General features: G+C 40.1%; 1 protein-coding gene across 2 annotated transcripts in view; it reads right to left on the reverse strand.

Annotated features, from left to right (window-relative positions):
• Positions 1-266: 266 nt before the first annotated feature.
• cpm (carboxypeptidase M) overlaps positions 267-22760 on the reverse strand; it is a 28222-nt gene continuing 5728 nt past the window's right edge. The window contains exons 3-10 of one of the 2 annotated variants that reach the window (XM_085138158.1): positions 19791-19888; positions 11723-11895; positions 7772-7868; positions 7594-7699; positions 6414-6584; positions 2957-3109; positions 2724-2872; positions 267-1984 (exon numbers count right to left, since the gene is read on the reverse strand). In XM_085138158.1, coding sequence (XP_084994284.1) covers positions 1715-1984; positions 2724-2872; positions 2957-3109; positions 6414-6584; positions 7594-7699; positions 7772-7868; positions 11723-11895; positions 19791-19888 — 1217 coding nt within the window. In that variant the 3' untranslated portion in view covers positions 267-1714. Of the gene's footprint in view, positions 1985-2723; positions 2873-2956; positions 3110-6413; positions 6585-7593; positions 7869-11722; positions 11896-19790; positions 19889-22760 lie in introns of both variants that reach the window. The other variant, XM_085138157.1, reaches the window with a different exon arrangement.

The following is a 22760-nucleotide window of genomic DNA, read 5'->3' on the forward strand; positions in this document are numbered from 1 at the left end:
AGCTGCCATTTGAATAAATCTACATTTAAAAGCTGTTTATTCCTGTCGAAGTGCAGGAAATATTTTTTGCTACTCTGTCTTCTTTTCAAAATCTTAATAAAAACACCCATTTCTCTTTAATCCCATCTCACTGAACAATTACCCTTCATAAGAATTTTTTTTACTATTTTCTCCATTATTATTAAGGCTATAAAAAGATACTTTAAAGTATTTACAGATATTTATTACTCGTTTAAAACATCTTTGAGGTGTGAAAACTGTGTAAATCTGTGCAAGTGCTTGCTTTGATATGAACAACAACATATGAACTGAAAGCTCAGCTGCATTACTCAAAGTAAGGCAAGCGAAAGTTTAAAACTGAAGAAACTATTGTGCCTTGTTAGCTGCATTTTAGAGTCTTCCAAGATGAACCATAAACTGTTCCTAAGGGTCTAGTTATTTTTTATATTAAATGTGAAATTATTGTGTTTTTAATGACCAAGCTAAGTCAGCTATCTGAGGGGCGCATTCACTTCTGGCTAGACAGTTAACTATTAGCTTTTAGGGTTGTAACAGTGGTGCAAACAGAGGTGTTACTAATGGCATGGTGGTTAAAGTGCCAGTTAGCCATGAAATTGTTATTTTTGGATTTTTTATATATTAAATTTCCATATACCTAAAAGCTGAAGTCAATCTGACATGCCTTGAATAGTACTTCAAGATATCTACAAAAGCATAGAAAAGGAAAACACAAATAACAGTCAGCACTTTGAAACATAGCTTAGCACCCATATACAAGTTTTGTGTGACATTTTTGATATGTGGTGTTTTTAAGGGTTGAGTGAATAAGGCCTGTGTAAAGAGGTTTATGCTGCTGCACCAAAAACCTCCTTGCAGTTGCTTTGGTCTTCCATAGCTTGCGTGAAAGATGCCAATTTGTCTGCAAACAATTGCCAACTACTCTGTGAGCAAACTGTTAACAATGTGACACACACTTGGTAGTTGCTGAATGTTTGCAGACCATTTGGTGTCCTCCATGAAAAATACAGGTGACCATGTCAAATACAAATCAAAGCAATATCAAGGAGAGTTTTTGTTATACAGCCCTCTTTTTGGAACCAATGTGACTGCCAGCAACATGCAGAAACCGCTTGCCAGCCAATCATGGAATACACATTTTCCCTTTGCGTACAATAGCAGACAAGTTCTGTGCGTATAATGCACGTGAATAGCTAAGTGATGATTCATGCCATTGTACACTTTGTAAAGAAAAGCTATGTATAATAAGGGGCCTTGAGGCACCACCCATTAGTGATCTTAACAAAGCAGCCATTTGGGTTGTTGGAGTCTTTGGTTAAAATTTGTGCTAGCATATAACATAAAGGCTCATATAAGTTTTTAACTTCTAATCTGGTCCTCATTCTACTGCTACATGTGAAAATGTCTTTTGCAAATGATTCCTGTTATCCATATCAGAAGTATGTAACTTCTATGCTTATGAACCTGGGTGCTCCACTTTTGCTCTGACCATCACAGTAGTCTCCACTAAGTTTCATCTCATGGTTTCATGGTCTCAGATTTGTTTGTGGCAACAAAGCTTGCAGGAATTGTCAAACTCCTGCTCCATGTGTCTCCTCAGAAGGTTGCAGTTGACATTGTGTCACAGTTTTGCTGTACGTGTTTGGTTTGATGTCGATAGGAACTGAACCTGCAAATGCTGGCTGCCAATTTCACTTCAGTCAATCAGGGATCGCAGCACTGCCGCCATGCTGAGCCCTATAGCCAGGCTGCTCCACGTGGGCCTGTTCATGGCTCCGCCCGCCTTATGTTGTAAAGTGTAGTTACAGGTAGGGGTGGCATCAGTTTGGGTAGTGCTACCCACAGTCCGTCTAGTCGTTCGGGCTATGCGTCGTAACAGGAAGTCGTGTTTAAGGGCAGAGTATTGATCCGGACCATACGGGACACTGAGAGTCTTTGTCAAAACCTCGTGACCTGGATATGTTACCTACAATAAAAGATATGGGAGAGCAGGACATACATTATGCATGCTTCCTTGGCTATATCATTAGAAACACAGTATACATTTTCATTGCTATGCAGATGATACCCAGCTTTATTTATGCATTTAACCAGGCGATATAAATCAACTAGTTAAACTACAGGCATGTCTTAAAATACATTAAGACCTGGAAAATCTCCAATTACCTGATTATATTTTCAGACAAAACTAAGGGTACTGTACTGTACCTTAAAAATCTTAGAAATATGGTATCTAACCATATGCTTTCTCTGGATAACATTACCTTGACCTTCAGTAACACTGTGAGGTTGTTATTTTTGACCAAGGTATGTCCACATTAAACAAATATGTAGGACTTCCTTCATTTATTTGCATAATATCTTTAAAACTGGAACCATCCTGTCTAAAGTGACGCTGAAAAACTATTTCATATTATTTCTAAGCTGGAGTATTGTAATTCATTATTATCATGTTGCTGTCATCACTTAGTGAGATCCAGTGAGTGAGTTAGTGAACATTTGTGAAGCAGCTAAAAAGCCAAAGACACTGCAAACTCACAGGTTAACATGTCAGTCACATGGTATGCCCAACCGTAAGTACACCCAGCTTTATTGTGTTTTTATTTTTCACTCTAACATGACCATAACTCACAAAACAAACATCATGTGGCAGTGAATGTTTATTTGGGTTGAAGAATAAGCTGCACTGAGCTGTAAAGTCTTACTGTGAATGTGTAGTTCCCAGGTAGCAGCAGACGGTAGTATTCCCCATGTTGATTGGTTCTGAATGGACATATATTCCTGCGACCTCTGACCTCCACTACTGCGTTCTCCACTGGCTCGCCTGAACCATCAAACACTTGACCTTTGACACCTGAACACCACATACCGGGTTATTATCAAGTACTGATACTGCTTCAATAGAGACAGGTGGACTCAGAGACAGAGACATACTGACCCAGGTGGACTTGCTGGACGTAGGCCAGCAGAGCCTTTTTGTTGTCGTTCCACAAAGCAGGAAGCTCTCTGGCTGGAGGATACTTGCAGCAGGACAGTTCCAGAGTGATCTCCAAACACTGCCCCCACACATAGTTGTAATCCTGCATCCCACCTGATGCACACAATCAAACACATTCAGGTCCACACTGATGCTGAGACTAAGCTGCAGCAGCACAGATGGTCAGATGCTACTCTTACAAATATTTCACTGACCATTCTAAACATCAGTTAATACGTTTGGTCCATGAACTGTCAGAAGATTAAGGAAATTCAAAATCTCTTTAAACGTGATTCTAAAAGGTATTTGATCTTTATGTCTTTATTTTGAGTAACCTCAGATAAGGTGTCTATTGGAGTAGTCCTGATTGAATAACCAGGTTTCTGGACTGCAAAACAGGATCCCTGTCGGTTTCTAATGAATGTGCACATCAAGAGTCAAATCTCCATTGTGACCATCAAATGAACCCCTCGAGCCGTGCACAGTTCCCACATACGTGATAAGGTTACTGCGATCAGGTTTCTGCAGGACGACACCAGAGCGGGCTGTGCGGTCGCTGAGCGCTCAGCAGCTCCTCATCGAGTTTCTGTCGTCAGAAACTCTCTCCAAATATGAGGAGATTATTTTTAAATGAAGTTGTGTTAGTTGTGAGAGATGCATTCTGGGTTGTTCCTAGTCTTAAAGCTGCTTAGCTAGGGGATTTTTTTTTTTTATTATATGGTGACTCGGCATATTTGTTTGGTCTTGTTTAACCTGCAGTAGTTTCCAAAGGTTCCGGTAACAAGTTTCAAATTCATGACAATTAAAGAAAAAAAAAGTTTCTCTACTACTGAAATTAAGCATGAAGTTTGTCACAGATTAAGAGCTCAGAAACAGTCTACCAAAAGTTTCATGTGAGGCAATATATGAGTTTATCCAAGATTTAAGAGGATTTATTTTAGAAGTGATTCTTTATGTGTCACTCAGAGATGTTAATGCCAGGGACTTTCTTCTCCTTTGAGGTATTAGAAAATTTTAGGGAAGCTAAAGTGATGAGTGTAAGAGTATTTCCTGTCCTGTAGTTTTGCTGGGATGCTTGTCCTCCACTTTCACAATAAACCTCACATTCCCACTATCTTGGAATATTTTTACAGTGTATGCTGTAAAAATATTCCAAGATAGCATTTAAAGTTGAAATTCACCCAACTTTCCAAGCAACACAAGCAATGAATGTCTTGCTTTATTAAAATAGGAAAAAAGCTGCTTTGCTCAGGTTTTCAGTTTGATCAAACAACTGCAATAGAAAATTGAAGAAATTGGCTATTATTTCTTTTCAAGATAACTCAAAGAGTGAAGTTGGAGAACCTGTAAAAGCTTTGTACAGTCATGACTAGGGATGGGTACCGGTATCATAAGCGGTAGTAACCAGACCGAAAAGCAGCGCACATTTCGGTGCGTTATGTCGGTGCTTTATTTCGGTGCTTTTTTTTCCTGAGCTGTGATACACTTTAGATTCTAGCCAATCATTTTACGTTTCCGAGGATAGTAGGCGGGTCCAGGTACGTACGTTCTTTTAGAGCAGAGCTACAGATTAAAAATGCCCAAGGCGAAGCGGTCAAAAGTCTGGCTGTACTTCACAGCAAAATATGCAAACTCAGCAACCTGCAACAAGTGCTTTAAGCTGATACTGTGACACTGTCAAAGGAGGTAACGCCTCAAATCCGATGAAACACCTGGCGACGCATAGCGGGTTTTTTTAGCCGAGAAATGTGCCGTATTTGATAGCTTGCTGCGAGACCTCACACCGTGCACATCTACTATGGGTGTGGTGCCTGTTATCGGACCCGGAGCCCTGCTAGTGTAGCAGAAATGATGATGGATGATGATGGCAGCAGCAGCCGTTCTTCTCTGCGTGAGTAGCTTCATGTTGTTCGTGTGTAATTTACGTTGAGTAGGCTAACCACATTATTACATTAATGCATGTAAGGTGAACTAGCAAACACCATCGTAGTTACATGCGACTGTCTTCTTGTTTGATGGCAGATACTCCCTTCACCCTGGCCACAAAGGCTAAAATGACCAAAGAAAAACTGGAAAACAGTTAAACATGAGAGGTTTTTGGACAAAGTTTGTGTTTTTTCCATTGTTTAAGCACTGCTTCCAGCCAAGAGTGATACCATATGTGCCCCATAGCTGCAGAAAAGGCTAACATTGTTATCTTTTTACAAAAAATCAGCTAAACATGAGAGGTTTCTGGACCAATTTTGTGTTCTCCATTCTTTAAGCACCGGTTTGAGCACCGTTTAAGCACAGGCACCGTTTCAAAAGTACCGGTTTGGCACCGGTATCGGATAAAACCTAAACGATACCCATCCCTAGTCATGACTCTTTGCACTGTGAAAAAACAAGTGCACTCTGTGATTCAGCAGCTTGTAGAGCTGTTTTGTGGCAAAAGTTTGAAGTAATGGTTCTCTGTATGACTTTATCAGACTCTGTCATTACTATAGATAAATTTTGGTCCACACTTCTTTACAGCGTTGCTTAGGTTCATTCATTTGCAGCCTGAGGTCTGGACTTTGACTGGACCATTGCAGCACCTTGATTATTATCATTATTATAATTATATTTTTTGTCATTCTGTTGGAGATTTGCTGCTATTCTTGGGATAATTATCCTGTTGATCCAATTTGGGGAAAAGTTGATGGTCGACTCAGTGACTGCAAGGTGCCCAAACCATCATTCTTCCACCCCTGTGCTGACAGCTGGTATGAGGTGTTTGGTTTGTGCATCATGGATAAACATTTCCACTTTGTAACAGTCTTGTGTCTTGTCTTTTGTTTTGTTCAGATGATACTTTACAAACTTTAACCTTTATCATGCTAACTGAGGCCTGTAGGATCTGAGGTGGCGTGGGTGGGTTTTGCGCGGTCTTAACTTCTTTACTTCTGAGAGGAATTAAAGAGTAAATACAAAAATATGGGGTAAATCTGATCAGATGTCCACTTCTGGGGAGATTGTGGTACTGAATTAACACAAACCTGAATTTTCCAGACCAGCAACCTGCAAAAACTTTAGCTTTTACTGTGGTGGTTATTCACAGATGATCAGGTAATAAAGTTGATTTGATTATCAGCACCTGGCTGCTACTTACAGTAATAATAATTGGCACAGTGAGGATGCACTTAATTTTTCACAGGACTGCACTTCAATATAAATAAATCATGGAGCAAAGCTAGTAGTGGTTATTGTAGTGGTTTTTCTACAATGCTAATCAGAAGCTAATCTTCTGTATGTTCTCTATAGTATCACAAATCCCTGTGTGATCATTTTGCTATCCTTCTCTAAACACTTCAGTAGTAAATGAACTATTTGACAGAACCAGATGAACGTTTCCTGTTTCCAGTCTCTCTGTAAGCTAAGCTTAGCCAAACTCACTGACCTTCCAGACGATACCACTGGAATCCGTTGGTGATGCCCTCCAGGAACGGCCTGCTGTCCATACAGAAGTTACCTCGGTACATGGAGGCGTGATTGTGGGAGTACTCCTTAGCCAGGTGAACAAACACGTCATTATCAGGAGCGATGCTAGCCCCGCCCACCACTTCGTTACCTGTTTAAATGATGAGAGCAAAAGCCCATGATTGGTGGTGATTATTTGAGCTTTAGAATTATTTTGTTTCCAGTAGAGTTTGCAGGCTGGTAAAGTTAAGGCAGTAACTCTGACTAAATGACTGTTTTTAATCAAATAGTTCTACTGAGCAGTTATAAATCTGATTATCTCGATTAACACACTTCCTTTTCTGCATTTTGAAGTCAAAACAACAAACTCAAACAATACAAATACAAAACAAACAGGCTTTAAGCCATAGCTTTATGTGTTCCCACATAAACATCTGAAGTACAGGACTTAAAGAGTTTTAGCCGTTCAAATAAGAGATTATGAGAAGCTAGATTTATTCAAACTCAAAATCTCTTTTCTTTCTTTTTAGAACAAGAGAATGAGCTTTTTATGAGCCGCACATTTTTTTTCTGCAGCTTATCCGAGTCCTGAAAGTGCCTAAAATACCTCAACTGACTCCTCCAACAGGTTTTTAAAGCTCAGGTCTTTTATTAGATTTTTATTATTATTATTTCAGATAAAGGGAGAATGGCAAACAAATATTTTATTTTATGCTGAAAACTGGTGTTTAATATTCCTGTGAATATACCTTCTGGTCTGAGCCTCCCCTAATGATTGAGCGCTCCCTTTCTCTGCATTTGTAGTTTCTTTCTTTCTGTCAGTACCCTGAGCCCGTGGCCATGAGGTAACAAACTGTTAAATTAATATCTTTTCTTATTATTCCAGCTCTATTATCTTTGAAAATTATAAATATTCCACATCTCGCACATGAAGGAAAGCTACGCTCTTCTGTAGAGGTGCACTCATCACACATTCTCTGTACTTGTATATTTGTCTGGTGGGTCTGAGGGCCTATTTCCTGCTTTGCACTTTCCATTTCACATGCTGATATGAAGCAAATAAGAAGCTCGAAAAACATTCTACAAAGATCCACAAAAACACGACTGTGGGACTGTCGTGGACGACCAGCTAAAGTCAGACTGCTGGATCTGCCGCTTACCGCCGTTGCTGTTGTCATAAGGGTAACTGGCCACCACAGCGCCTCCATGAAGGTTTGCAGAGAGAACAAAACTCTCCGTCCTCAACCAGCCAATCACTGCTTGGACCTGAAACACATGATAGCATCCTGATGAGAGAGGAAACTTAAAAACGCTGTCTTGTTCCAAAGCGAAACCAACCTCAGCTTCCCTTCTCTCCTCAAAGAGCTGCTGACTTTGGAGACCAGCGAAAGCATCCGGGAAGTCCCTGTTCAGATCAATGCCGTTGCCGTTGTACCTGATGGAGAAAAACGGTCACATCACGCATGAAAATGCTGTTTTCATTTCTGTATCAGGTCAGAGCACACAGCCTTCTTGGGTGGACTTTCCCCCTTGCCTGGGCAATTACAGTGAAATCAGGAGGGGTGTGACTTCTGTGCTAATCATAGTTTACCTCTTATATTTCTTGTCTATTTAAAAAACAAACTTTGAAAACTTTTCAAAACTTACAGTAAATTATAAGTCATTTAGTGCTGCTAAGGCTCCCAGCTAAGGCTGAGCAAGGCACACGTGTTAAAAATAGTTCCCATGATACTCTGAGTGTGCAGGATGAGAGTGTCTCTATTTAAGAGCAGCTGCTGAGACACAAAATGATTTCTGTGCACAGTTCACTGTTAATTACTGACGATAAGAGATCACAAACATCTTTTTCATTGCAATCAGGCTGTTCTTGTCACTGCCGTCTTCTGCTGCTGTTTTCAGACATTTACAGAGGGATCTGATTTTGTCAAGTTTATTTGAACACTACACAAAGGAAATCCACATTCACAAACATCCTGTGTTCTACTGGGATTTGTTATATTTCAGATCAGAGCGAGGGCCGTCGAGGGGATCTCAATCGCATGACCCACTGACATCACGAGTCATGATTGACCTCATAGGACTCTAACAGAACTCAGAGCTATGACTTATTTAGAATCAAATTTCTCTCACATCACAATTTGTCATTATTAGTCCCTTATTTTCTGTCATATCAATGGTGGATGTTCATATTAAATGGGGCGATCGTGGCTCAAGAGTTGACAGTTCGTCTTATAATCGGAAGGTTGCCGGTTCGAGCCCTGGCTCCCACAGTCTCGGTTGTTGTGTCCTTGGGCAAGACACTTCACCCGTTGCCTACTGGTGGTGGTCAGAGGGCCCGGTGGCGCCAGTATCCGGCAGCCTTGCCTCTGTCAGTGTGCCCCAGGGCAGCTGTGGCTACAATGTAGCTTCACCACACCAGTGTATGAATGTGTATGTGAATGGGTGGATGACTGAATGTAGTGCAAAGCACTGTGGGGTCCATAGGGACTAAGTAAAGTGCTATACAAATACAGGCCATTTACCATTTACCATGATATAATACTTTTTTTTTTCTTTTGGCTCTGTATGATGTCGCATATATATACTGAGGTTTGTGACAATAACTAGTTACTCTCGCCCGTCTTTCTCAAACCTAACCGCTTGCGGCCCTCTCTGAGCCTGTTTCTGCCTGAGGTTTCTTCCTGTTAAAAAAACGTTTTTCCTTCCCACTGTTGCCAAAGTAAGACAAATGTACAAATACATTATAGAGCCTCTAATTTGTCAATTAGCACTAATTAGCAGATATTAGCTGCTTTGTTTATATTGTTCATATTAGCATTAGTGATAGGTTAGCACTAAAACCCCAAATGGTCACATCTCACAAAAACCAACATGGAAGCAACAAAAATGCCAAAGCTGAGCCTTCAAAATGCCAGAGTCTGAAACCAGTCAGTGATGTCACTATGGTCGTGTCGATCGTTTATTTACTGACTATAGTTTCAGACCGTGGATGAGCGAAGTAGCTGCAGTGAGGCTCAGCATGAGATAAATAAGGATTATTTTGATCTGTCAATCATGTAAAGCCGCTGTAGTGAAGTCCAAGAGTAAAAATATGTACCTTTTATCATAAAAGGCCTGCTCTGAGTGTCTTATCTCCAAATAATGATCCAATTCTTCTTTGAAATCTCAAAAGTGAACTTTTTCCCTCATCTACCTGAACTCTAGAAGAAAATTAATCCATCCAATGGGACGACCCAAATCTTCTTTCTGTAGGAATTAGTGCCAGCATATTAAAACAAGACTTCACCATCTCATTTGTCATCTCACTCACTTTCATGTGCTTAAGTGAAATGTTTCCTTATAAGGTTTGGAAAGCAGTGACCCCAAAGAGACCACACACACACACACACACACACACACACACACACACACACACACACACACACACACACACGGACTAAACCTATATGGGAGGCAAGTCCACATAATGAGACTGTTCCCACAAGCATTTGCTGCAGACATGAGTCTACTGTAAACAGAATATACGAAGACGATGAAACAGTCATAATTAGATGCTTACAGAGTATAATTGTGTGGGCATGTGTGTGATCTAGATCTACAGTGTGTGTGTATGTGTTTCTCTTGCCAATCAAAGTATTTTGGGTGCAGCAATGTAGCTTAGGCTTTACAAAACAAACAAGCTGTGACTGCAAGATTATGTCTGTGTGTCAATTTGGCATTTAATCTCACTCGCTCACTCTCTCTCTCACTCACACACACAGACACACGCACACACACACACACACACACACACACACACACACACACACAAAATTATTCTTTGCAAACGTTAAAGTGTGAGAAATATTTTCCAGCGTTCATGTTTTGGTATCAATGTGTTTATGCTAACAGTGGATCCCGTGAAGAGGGCTGCTGATGGTGCGTAGCTTCACTAATCCAAGGAACTTTACAGCCAGTCAGCTGTAACTAAGTGGTTTAAGTCAAGTACTGCCCTTAAGCACGTTCCTCACAAATTTGAGGAACGTAAACTTTTAATACTACTTATTATTGTTGTTGTTATTATTGTTATTAAATGCTGCATACATTTGTAGCTTTGCCTCTAAAAATATGAAATAAGACAGCCTCTCATAAGTCACCATAGTCACGGGCTATTTGAGTTTGGCATTATTCATTTGTACTACAAACCTAATCAACTGGAGACGGTGCAGGAAAACAACAGGATGTCCTGAAACACAGTGCACATCGTGCTGACAGGTGGTGTTCCTGCACTCAATGCTCCGCTGCTGATTGAGGAAGAAAACTGTAACTGCAGATCTGTTGATACCAGACTTAGAATGTCTCCATGTGTCTGTGGATGAGACGACTCCCGGCTGTGGAAGTGCATATAAAAACAGACTGCCTTTCAAGATATGTTGTTACAGCTTCCCAGAATCACAGTGACAGAAGATGCATTTACAGAGGCCAGCTCAGTCGCTGTGCAGCCTTTACTTTACAGGGGATAGTTTTATATTTCCTACATATTCATTTTGTTTTGTGCAGTAAAAACAAGTGCAAGCTGTGCCTTTTAAAATCTGAAATCCATTTTAATATATCTGACATAATTTTGGGTGCAGTTATTTTTATTTATGTGGCATTAATTTTACTGTCTAGTAAAATTCTAAAATTTTTAATATTAAACTTTATTTTTTCTTACTTCAGTGATATTTCTTAATCTAAGCCCTTTCTAGCGTGCTGTCAGTACTTTAATTACAGAAGAGGATCTGCATACTTTGTCCAGCAATGCTTTTAGCCAGCAGCAATGTTTTTCCCGCAGCAGGCAGTGGCTTTCAGTTGTCGAGGCTCTAAAAAGCCACCGTACGTGACCTGCTGAGCAGCCAACAGCAGGCTACATCAAAGACGAGCAGGTGAACACAGCAGAGCATTTAGCAGCTACAGAAGCAGATATGTCCCTCAGGAGGGAGTCATGCATATTGCATGAGCATGCAGCAAATAAAGCTCTGAGTCCTCAACAACGGCTCATTTATTCTCTTGTACAATTTCACTTCCTACTGTTTCACTTAAGAGGTTAGTTCATGCCTTTGAGTTCACCATTAGCTAAAAATACACACTGCACACAGAGAGCAACACAATCAACAGTGTTCAATCTCTCTTTTAGTTCTGTTTTTGGTCTCCACCTCCCAGTCAGGAAACGTCTGTTTGCCGTCTTAATGTTTTACCAGCTGCTGATGAGCACAGGGTGTGCAGCAGGTCTCTTGAAATTTAAAACAGAGGTAAAGCTGTTTGCGTTACCTTCCCTGGCTGTTGTAGCAGTCCTTGTCTGCTACATCAAAGCCGTCTGGATTCATCGTCGGCAGGATGTGGATGCGTGTGCTGTTCAGCAACCGCAAGGACCATGTTTCGTTGCTACGGTAACTGCGCACCAGCTCATCTATTAGCTGAAGGAGCAGCACTCGCCCAAGAACCTGAAAGCACAGGAACACAAACACGCAGAAAGAAATTTAGGTAAAAACAAATGTTGTGATGGAATTTACGGCTTGTCCTCACACATAAGTCATAAGTGAACAGCACAAAGTTTAGATTATGCATTATGCAACATTCATATTTAGGAAAATGGGTAAACAGATGTTAGTGCAGGTATGGTCAGCCAACTGTGAAGTAATCACTTCCACTTCCGCCAATATAACATAATGTCTTTCCACCATAACGAAAGACATTAAGTTATTCACCTCCCACATGCAGCTGGGCCATTCCCATGGCTTATCGTAGAGCTAAAACACCCGTCAAGGTCAGTCCTCCTAAATACTCCACTGAGACTAACCTTTGACTAACACATGACTACATATGAAAAAGAGTAGAAAAGATGATGTTTCCAGGGTTAATCTGACTATCTGAATGGGTTAATTAATGGAATAGAATATAATATAATAGAATAATCCTTTAATTGTCCCACAAGGGAAAATTTGGTTGTATCGGCAGCAAAAACACACATATACAAACAGAACAGAAACACAATTTTTACATACATTTTCATCATGGACAATAGTTACCAAAGCAGAGTACTGTACAGTTATTAAAAATAGAGCACAGATAAGTAGCAAACCCAGGTTGTAGTGTGCAAACAGAGCAGGATACTGAAGGATGTTTAAATAGTTAAGAATATTTAGAATAATTAGAAAAGTGAAGATTGTGTATTGTACCTGTGCATTAAAAAGTAGACATGTAACTTCCAATAAGTTAGTGCATAGATAAACTGAGAAAAGTAATATGCAAGTTATAACAGTAGAAGTTGTTACAGCACTGATGTAAACATCTATGTTTGTTGGGAGCAGTTTTGATTGTACAGTCTGACAGCTGCAGGGAGGAAGGACCTGCGGAAACGCTCCTTCATGCATCGAGCATGCAGCAGTCTGTCACTGAAGGAGATCTGCAGCTCAGCAACATTTACATGCACGGGGTGGGAGACTCTATCAATCAGAGATGCTATTTTGGCCAGAGTCCTTCTGTTTCCCACCACCTGCACTGGATCCAGCGTGAATCCCAGAACAGAGCTGGCCTTCTTAATGAGTTTATCCAACCTCTTCCTCTCAGCTGTCGATAAACTGCTGCTCCAACATACAACACTGTAAAAAATGACGGATGCCACCACAGAGTCATAGAAGGTCTTTAAAAGCACTCCCTGTACTTCAAATGACCTCAGCCGCCTCAGCAGGTAGAGTCTGCTCTGACCCTTCCTGTAAAGAGCATCAGTGTTGTGGCTCCAGCCCAGTTTATTATGAACGCCAAGTTTACGGCTGTCCAGGGTCCATTTTGGCTTAATGGATGGTTTGCAAAGTTTGCAGTGAAAACTGCAGTGAAGTCAATAAATATTCCAATCAGTTCAGCTTTTCTTTAGTGATATGTGTGGAAAGTTTAAGTATTTCCAGATGAGGACATTAAGTTTAGTTGCAAATTTGTAAATGTGCTTTCAGTATAGTGACAACAGACTCAGTTAATGTGGATAACTGACATATTTACTAAAACTGAGCTTTTGTTTCTTATGACATCTCAGATTGTTTGCCATCGGTTTAGTAAGTGGATTGTCACTTAAATAAATTATTTCAATATGAAATATTCTTTGACTTTAAGGAAATGGAGTACCGTGCACACTGCATGTCTTTCACTCAGGTTAGCTTTTAAATTCTTGGCTATGGCTCAGATGAAGGTATTCTGAATCTGCTTCTTTAGTACTTTAAGTAATTTTACTCTGCAGAGCTGAACTAAGATGTTTAACACTTTTACCAGGTAGAGTGCTGCTCTAGTTGAATTTTTGATATTTCCACCATAATGAGTAACAATGTGCTTTTGATGTTTTTCCTGGTTAAATAAAGGCTACATCGACTCAACACAACATCTTTTGGTATAAACTGGTATCACATGAAAGTACAGGCAGACACAGTAAGTTATTTTCAGTTGTTAGCTCTTCAATAATTATATAAATTTCTTTAACGTGAAGAAATGTTTATTTTCATTGTTTAACAGCTTTAGTTATTTATTTTTTTATTTAGAGTGGTTTATTTTTCATAAACTTTACAATGCATTGCTTTCACTTTATTGGGCTAACAGTTAGTTTAACATTTAATTTCACTCCACCATTCTTTGTTTTCTGTGTGTTGACCTTGCATGTTCCTGCCTGAAGAAAACAGCGGGGGAGGAAGTGATGTCGTGAGTCAGCAAGGAATTGAAATGCAATCCAGGGACGAGTCAGGATGAGGCATTTTTTCCGGATACAGGCGGCTTATTGGACGATGAAGACAGCATAGGGAGGAGGAAGAAAAACATCTTTGTGAATGAATGAGAGCCTTGGGAGTGGGAATGACAGAAGGGTGGGAAAGGTGTGTATCCAAAACCACATCACACACACACACAGACACACACGTCAGGACTAGCGCTGCCTCCGGCCATCATATTGCTTTCCTTCATCAAACTCCCTCCATCTTTTGTTTCTGTTGCCATCACACAAAAACACACATTTTTATTTTTATTTTATACTGTGATTTATCTTTTTACTTTATATCAACCGAACATCACTAACACGCTCTGTTAGGTTAAGCAACTGTTCCTTCATCAGGGTCGGCGTGGAGCCAGTTTTCAGTGTGGGCAATTTCATCCACCAACACTTTTTTCATGGTTGAAGAAATTCGAGATTCAAGTCAGCTACTGTTAGCTCTGGCTTTACTGTGTTTTGTACAATCAACATGTTCCTTATCAGTCTCTACGGCAACACTAACTCGGGGATAATTGGCCTTGGACGAGCTGCTCTTTGCTGCTCTTCCTTCTGTGCTAAATGGCGCTAAAAAGTCAGAAAGCAGAAACCATCACATAGCAGCTGCTGATTCAAGCACTCAGGAGGCCCAGGTCAGTCTCCACAGAGAGGAGAGGACGCCCTGCAGCTGTGAGCAGCCACGCCTCGAACAGCAACTGTTGGTGCTATATAAATAAAACTGAACTGAACTGAACAACCAAATGGAAGAGTTTTTAAAAAATTCCCTATAAAGATGATGCGATAGAGGACAAAACAAGTTTGTATTCAGCAGGGTATAAACTTGTCTGCTGTAAATAAGGGCATTTTAACATCGAAGTTTATTCATCCAGTCACCCCCAAGCAGTCGCGGCAGATGGCCACCCTCCCTGAGTCTGGTTTTGCTGGAGGAGTTTTTCCTTCTCACCATCGCCAAAGCGCTTGCTTTGATTGTTGGGGTTGTCTCTTTTTTCTTTGTATTATTGTACGATCTTTTCCTGACAATACAAAGTGCCCTGAAACAATTGTTGTTGTATTGTTGTTGTTCAGTGCTATATAAATAAAATTGAATTTAATATTGGAACTGACTCTCTGCTAGACCCTCAAATAGTCATTAGAGGAACAGATTTCGGCTTCCCTTCATCCCTCTCTGTGGGCACAGGTGATATCGGCAGTTGACAGCGGATCTACTCTAGATTGTGTTTCTTGGGCTTCACTTGAGCAGTTTTGCATGTTTCACAGTTCCCTTCACATTCTGTCTTAAATAGGCTGTGTTTAAATGAACGCCCCTTGAAGTTTTATTCTCTCCCTATGACATCATCCAGATCCACGAGTAGAAAAAACATCTGAAATGAAGCAGTGTGAGGCTTGAGCTTTTGGCTTACACACACTGACCTCATTATTTGAAACTCTGCCCCCCCCCCCCACCCCCCATATCTCTGCAGTTTAGAAAAATGGGAAATAAGGGCAGTGATTTACTGAACTAGGTAAATGTAAAGGAAAATATCTCAAGTAAGTATATACTTAAAAAAGTCAAAGGTAGGTCCAATCTAATTACTGATATCTTCAAATCTAGCAGCCATTACTGGATGAAACCAAAACATATGGTGGTGTTTGCCACCCATACAGTCCATGTGTCACTGAACAATTCCTCCAACAAGTTTAGATAACAAGATTAAAGCCGTCCAGCTGTGTTTATGTGACCTAATGTTGAGTGAAGCTGAGGTGAACCTCAGTGTTTGTCTACAACTTGCAGCTGAGCTTCCCTGGAAGACAAGGGGAACATGAACACCTGAGGCAAATTCATCAGGATTCATCCTTCAGGAAACAGAAATGTCCAAAATCACACAGAAATCAATCCAAGAGTAGAAATCACATTTGAGGAGAGAAACGTGAACTCTCAGTGACACTGTAGGAAAATACTTTCACTTTAAAATCAGGATCTATCCCCTGGGGAACATGAACATCTGTGCAAAACCTGTTGAGTCATTTACGATACAACAGATATTGTCATTAAAAGAGTCAAAAAATAGAATTAAAATAACAAACAGGCTTCCAAGTGAATCCAAAGAAAGGTCAGTGCAACAGACTCTGAGTACGAGGCACTTCCTCCTTTCACACATTAACATGTGTGAAAGGAGGAAGTGCCTCCTGTTTAAATTTTTATTATTGTCCTTCAGGCAAAGTTTAAAGCCGCTGAAAGTTCTCTGTTTGATTTAGTGTTACTAAACATTTCTAACACGCAAGACTGCATTCCTGCTGCTGACATGATTCTGCCATGCCATGATGGCTGTTTGTATTTTGCACATCTGAGCACCGATGACAGAAACATCCTCCGACCTCTTGCTCGCTCACTCAGAGTTTCTGTCATTCGGTGGATATACGATGGATGTTCTTTGCTTCCTGCACTGCAAACTTTACTAAACAACTGTTTCCAACTTATAGCGCAGCTTAAAATAAATAGGACGTGAAAAAGAAAGTACACCCTCTTTCACTTTAAGCCCTCGGTTAATAAAAACAGTCATCTGGTCCTTAAGTCTATCATTCTACACCTCAGAGATCAGACAGTGCAACGCTCAGAGATACTGCAACAAACTCCAAGAGCTCCACCTCAGATTCTAAAGGCTAAAGTTCATGACAACACAAGTTAGAAACAAACTGAGCAAGTATGTTTTGTTTGGAAGGGTTGCAGAAGAAAGCCTCTTCTCTCTAAAACAAACATGAAAGCACGGCTTTGGTGTGGAAAAACACATCAGGACAAACTGCAACACTTCTAAGTGGAAATCTTTGTCCATGATGCAAAGCACCCGAGGAAGCAAAACACCTCATACCAGTTCTCAGCACGGTAGTGTGGGGATGATTTGGGCACCTTACAGTCATTGAGTGGACCGTAAACTCGTATAGCAAAGTATTCTAGAGTCAGTGTGAGACCCACAGCAGTCAGCACTTATTATTGCTAAAAGCGTCTCAACAAGGTGCAGGGTGTAATTTGTTTCTCACACACTGATTCTGCATTGTAGTTTAGTTTTGTTGAATAAATGATGACACAATGTAAAATGTTGGGTTGTTGCTAATCTGTGGTTGCTTTTAAATAACTTCATATTTACACTTTTAATATAATTTTCTCCTCCCGTGCTTTTCCTTTTAGCTCTATAACGTGTTTTTGTTGTTGTTGTTTTTGTACACATTTTGCATCAAATACACTAAATATGTAATAATAAATATGTTTCATTTTCAGAATGCTTCAACCTGCCCCTGTGCTATGTGATACAGAAATTAGCTGGACGTCAGTGTGGGGAAAATAAAGATGCGATAAAATGAAGATACAATAAAATTTCTCTGTCTGCCTGATCAAGCAAGTCAGAGTTTCTCAATGTTAATCAGTAGAAGCTATGGCAGAAAGCATGTGTCACAGGAAATATACTCTAGTCAGAAACTCCTGAGTACTCACAGACAGTTCACGCTACACGACACCTTTTCAGCGTTCCCATTCGCCACCCTGCTGTTTCCATGTGTATGTATGGGGCCGTATTCCTCTGAGCCGACATACTCTACTGGTTCTGTTTGTGCGTGTGTGTCCAGGCGTAACGTGTCTATTTAAGGACACTTCCATTGACTTTCACACACATTTGCAGTGTGATCAGCTGTCCACTGTTACCATGGCAACCTGACACTGGTCAAAGGTTTTAGTCTGTTTTTTAAGGACATTCGTGCAGACTCAATTTGTCTCATCCCAATGGAATTATTAGACTATTAAATAATGGTTGTGATTACATTGTGTTATTAGAATAACCTTTGTGTTAACAGTTTGAATGTCTTCTGTGTTCTGTTTAGTCAGAACAAGTTCAGAACAAAACTTGTTCTGACTGGAATAAACAGAGCTTGTCTATTTGTTGATTAGTGGTGCCACAGATTTCATCACACTGATGACCTAACTCTGGCTGAATCTGCTGTGTAACACTGCAGATCAAGCAAATCAGTTTCCTCTAAGAACAAAAGTTAGAAACCTTTGCACAAAATCTGAGAATTGTCAGGTTAAAAATGCAGATAAGGTGTTTTAGTTTGTAAAAATGTCTCTCAAAGGTCAAACACTCAAATACCGCATACTGTCAATGAGAATACAAGCTAACTGAATTATCTGTGTACTCTTGCGAAGAAGCAAATAAAATAAAAAGTCAACTGTAATTTTTTTTTATCTGCAGAACTGCACAGATTAAAGGTCTCAGTGCCCTGCTGAGCTTTTCATCTGTACACTTCTACATGGGCGCAGCAAGGCAAGTTTATTTCACAATTCAACAACAAGGTGATTCAAAGTGCTTTACAGAGACATTAAAAACAAAAACAAATAAAAAGCATGATTTAAAATTGATTAAAAAAAACAAAAACAAAAAAAACAGCGTCAACTCTTCTCAGTTTTTAGGTGGTAGAATCTGGTATTAGGTACTGTTTTAGCACTACCGGGGTTCCAAGTGAGCTGAGTCGGGCCAAAGATGTGATGTCAACAGAATCCACACCACTGATTAGCCAAAGAGTGACATCACTGGATGATCATAAAAGTGACTCCTTCACATCATGGCACAATTTTCATTTTGAACCATTCCTTGATCGTGACTAGATGTCAAAAAAGACTACCAGGTCAATGTCAAAGTGTTTGCTGGGTTTAATAAGAAACTTTTAAAGAAATATAAAATATTATATTAAAGTTTCCTTAAACCACTTCTGTCTGTGCTCAAAGAGCTGTGTGACCAAAAATCCTGCATAATGCTGTTTCCCTGTTTAGGTTGTTGCTAGACTGAATCACCTGAGGGATGCTGTGCTGTGATTAGCTTAGATGCTGTTTGCTACACTTCACTCTCTCCTGATCCGAGTTTGGTGTAATCAATCCACCTGTGCATACAGTTGTAATTATCAGTGTTGCTTTGTGATGTGGTTAAAAGGAGGTTGTTCATGCTTGTTTTGTGGTCAGAAGAAGTGAAGCATCATATAGGGTTGTTTTCCTCTAAACATCCACCAGGTTATTGAGACGCCGACTAAGGGTGGAGTTGGGTTTTGGCCACATCCTAAATGAGCAAATCTTCAAAAACTTGAAAATGCCATCTTTCAGATCATGTGTGTTACATGGCGTGACAGACAGAAGCCACACCTCCAATCCATTTCTGTTATAAAACGGATGAGTGAGGCATTCAAAGTCAACTAACTGTCAAATCCTTATGTTCTCTATACTATGAGCTTCATTCAGATGTACAATAACCATTCATATACATATAATGAGAGACATTTTTTTCCATTACAGGTATTCCCAGTTACTAACTGACCTGCCTAAGTATACAAAGAACCTGAGATTAGTGTTTCTTGATTCGGTTGATTTAGCACACTGTCCATTTCTATCTGAGAATTATGCAGGTCATCACACACTCTGTTGTCCACACACAAAGTAATCCACGGGCTCTGGACTCTGAATGGCTTTTGTTGATCTCTTTTGTCCTCCTTTAGTCCTGCTTCCTGTTAAAAGGGAGTGGCACTCTTCTGTGTGTGTGTGCGTGTGTGTGTGTGTGTGTGTGTGTGTGTGTACTGTCTTACCTCATTTCCATGCATGTTACCCACATATTTGAACTCTGGGATGCCAACTGTGTGCTGGTGAGGACTGACACCCAAAGCCAACACCCACAGCTGCTGACCTGAGAGACACGCAGAGCAAACAGAGCCTTCAGGAGAAAGCTAAGAGTTACAGTTTGTGCTGCTCACATCTGCTTAATTGAACATGATGTGCACTGGGAGATAAAAATGTGTAATTAGGTAACGGTTTATTGTCACCTGGGTTAGTTAAGAATGCTAAGAAACGCACACCAGCATGCACAAAAATATTCGTTACAGCAAAGCTTTTCACACTTAAGAGTGATAACGTGCAATAAAAGCAAGTACACACAAAATATGACAGAAACCAACAATAAAAACAACAAAACAAATAAAACTCTGAATGTCCTGCTTCTCTAAATTTGCTGTGAGCGTTCACAGCTGACAGACTGACTGAGGAGAAAAATGAATTACAATATTCAATATGGTCAACATTCAGTACTAAGAAAGTAAGCAGCAATTCAAAACATGTGAACGTAAAAGTGATCTCTCTCTTCACATCCAGTGACTCTGTTCTGTCAACATAAGTATCCCATGATGCTTTTCTGCCTGCATCCTGTGAATTACTGCTATCTGTTGTCTTCGGAGGTCAGTTTGATGATAAGCCACCAGAATCCATCCTTGCAGGGCCCTCCCTGTGTCCTTAACAAATTCTGGAGCCTTCAGATTAGTATGCACTACTGTGTAAAAGTCCACTCCTTATTTCTTTATATTATTAATGGTACAGTTATGTATTAAAAATGACAAGGTCCACAGTCCAGTTAAGTAAACAGTAGAAAGTTAATTATCACTCCACCAGATTTGTTTCACTGACTTTCAGTCCAGTTTTTTATATTTTAACAATTTTTATATCAGGCTATAAGCTTGATTATTTCTGCTGTAAAGTTGTTCATTTTAAGAGTCTATGGGAACTAGAGAAACTGCAGCTGCGCATTTATTCCCCTGTTCACTTCCATTTTATTTCTGGAAACATCTGGAATACCATTTTACTTTAAGTTCAGTTTCAGATACGTTGAAGGGAGGAGGAACACTAAATGTTCAGCTTGTCCATCACCACGTGTCCATACCAAACAGCACTCTGCTTTATCACACATTCGACCTTATATGGAGACAAAATTTACAAAATGAGGGTTGTGATTTGTTAGAAAGCATGAAACTGAAGCTACGTCCACATGTACACGGGTATTTTTGAAAACGGAGATTTTCCGTTTTCGTTTTAAAAAATAATCCTGTCCACACGTAAACGCAGAAATGAAGGAAAACGCTGCTAGGAACATGCCAAAGCAACAGGTGGTGATATATTCCTAACCGTGTAGAAATGTTGGCCAATCAGAAGTCTAGAAGCCTGGGTGGGAAATTCGAAATATATCCACCCGGGCAGGCGTTTTTAAAAATCTCCGTTTTCAGTGACCGAAAACGCCGTTTACGTGTGGACGAAAGGTGCAAACGCATAGAAAAACCTGAGTTTTCAAAAATACCCGGGTACATGTGGACGTAGCCTGAGGCTCATAATGGGATATGAGGAAGTGAGAATCGGGCTCATTTTCTCATGTTTCAAAATATATATATGTTTTTTTCTTGTTTTGAAACCAGAGGAGTCGCCCCCTGCTGGTTAGAAAGAATCATATCAATGCATCTTTCACGTGTTTTACGTAAAACTTTTTTAATGTTTGCAGTAAACTAAAGGTCAATAAATTATCTTTATCTGTTGTATTAGAAGAAACTAAAATAAGTTAATATTTTTAATCAAAGGCTTCAATTCCTCTTTGCTCTTTCAGTGTCTTTGAACTCTGTGCTTTGGTTTGGCAGCCTGCAGTTTTGAGGTTTAAATTTTAACTCTGTCAGTTAGTCAGTTTCCTCACAGGCACACACACCCACCCACACACACTTCTGTAACTGTACTGTCAGTACTACTGGTTACTCAATGAATGAAACTACAAGTTTCAACAAGCCAGGAACACACACTCACGTAAATCACGGCAAAGTGTGACTCAGTCATCAGAGCAGCAGCCTGAGGGAAAAACTGACTCGTTGCACAAAGACAAGATGAGACTGAAAAATGCATAAACACACTCGGGCTGGACGGAGGCCAGCTGGTGTCCCAGATTAGCTCAGATTACCTCTGTGTGTGTGTCAGATTAAGCAGTCTGGGATTAAATGAGAAACTATTTACTGTCCAGTCATGCGATCCACCAACAGATAGAGCCAGGTCAGTCAGTCATTGGTGGTGGGTATAGAGGCGGCTGCCCGATGCTTCATCAATTATCCATCATTCCTATTGTGGCGTCTACATGTAAGGGAATCGGTCTAAGAACAGGTTGCGTTTCAAAGCTTTATGATCACCTAAATCTACAGGGTGGGCCATTTATATGGATACACCGTAATAAAATGGGAATGGTTGGTGATATTAAAGTCCTGTTTGTGGCACATTAGTATATGTGAGGGGACAAACTCCTCAAGATGGGTGGTGACCATGGTGGCCATTTAGAAGTCGGTCATCTTGGATACAACTTTTGTTTTTTCAATAGGAAGAGGGCCATGTGACACATCAAACTTATTGGTAATGTCACAAGAAAAACAATGGTGTGCTTGGTTTAACTTTATTCTTTCATGAGTTATTTACAAGTTTCTCTTTGTTCAACATAGGGTGTCTTGTATTGAAATCTGCTGCAATTCACCAGATATCAACACAATTTCGATCCGCTCCTCTCTCTCTCTAACCTCTTCGACATGTCAATGGCTGTGAACAAAGAGAAACTTGGGACAGCCTTTCTCACAGTATATGTGAGAAACTCACATATACTAATGTGCCACAAACAGGACTTTAATATCACCAACCATTCCCATTTTATTACGGTGTATCCATATAAATGGCCCACCCTGTATCTGCTGTACTGTATTTCCTGCAGTCGCCAC

Source organism: Neolamprologus multifasciatus, chromosome 17 (genome assembly GCF_963576455.1).
Source record: "Neolamprologus multifasciatus chromosome 17, fNeoMul1.2, whole genome shotgun sequence".
Lineage (NCBI taxonomy): Eukaryota > Metazoa > Chordata > Actinopteri > Cichliformes > Cichlidae > Neolamprologus > Neolamprologus multifasciatus.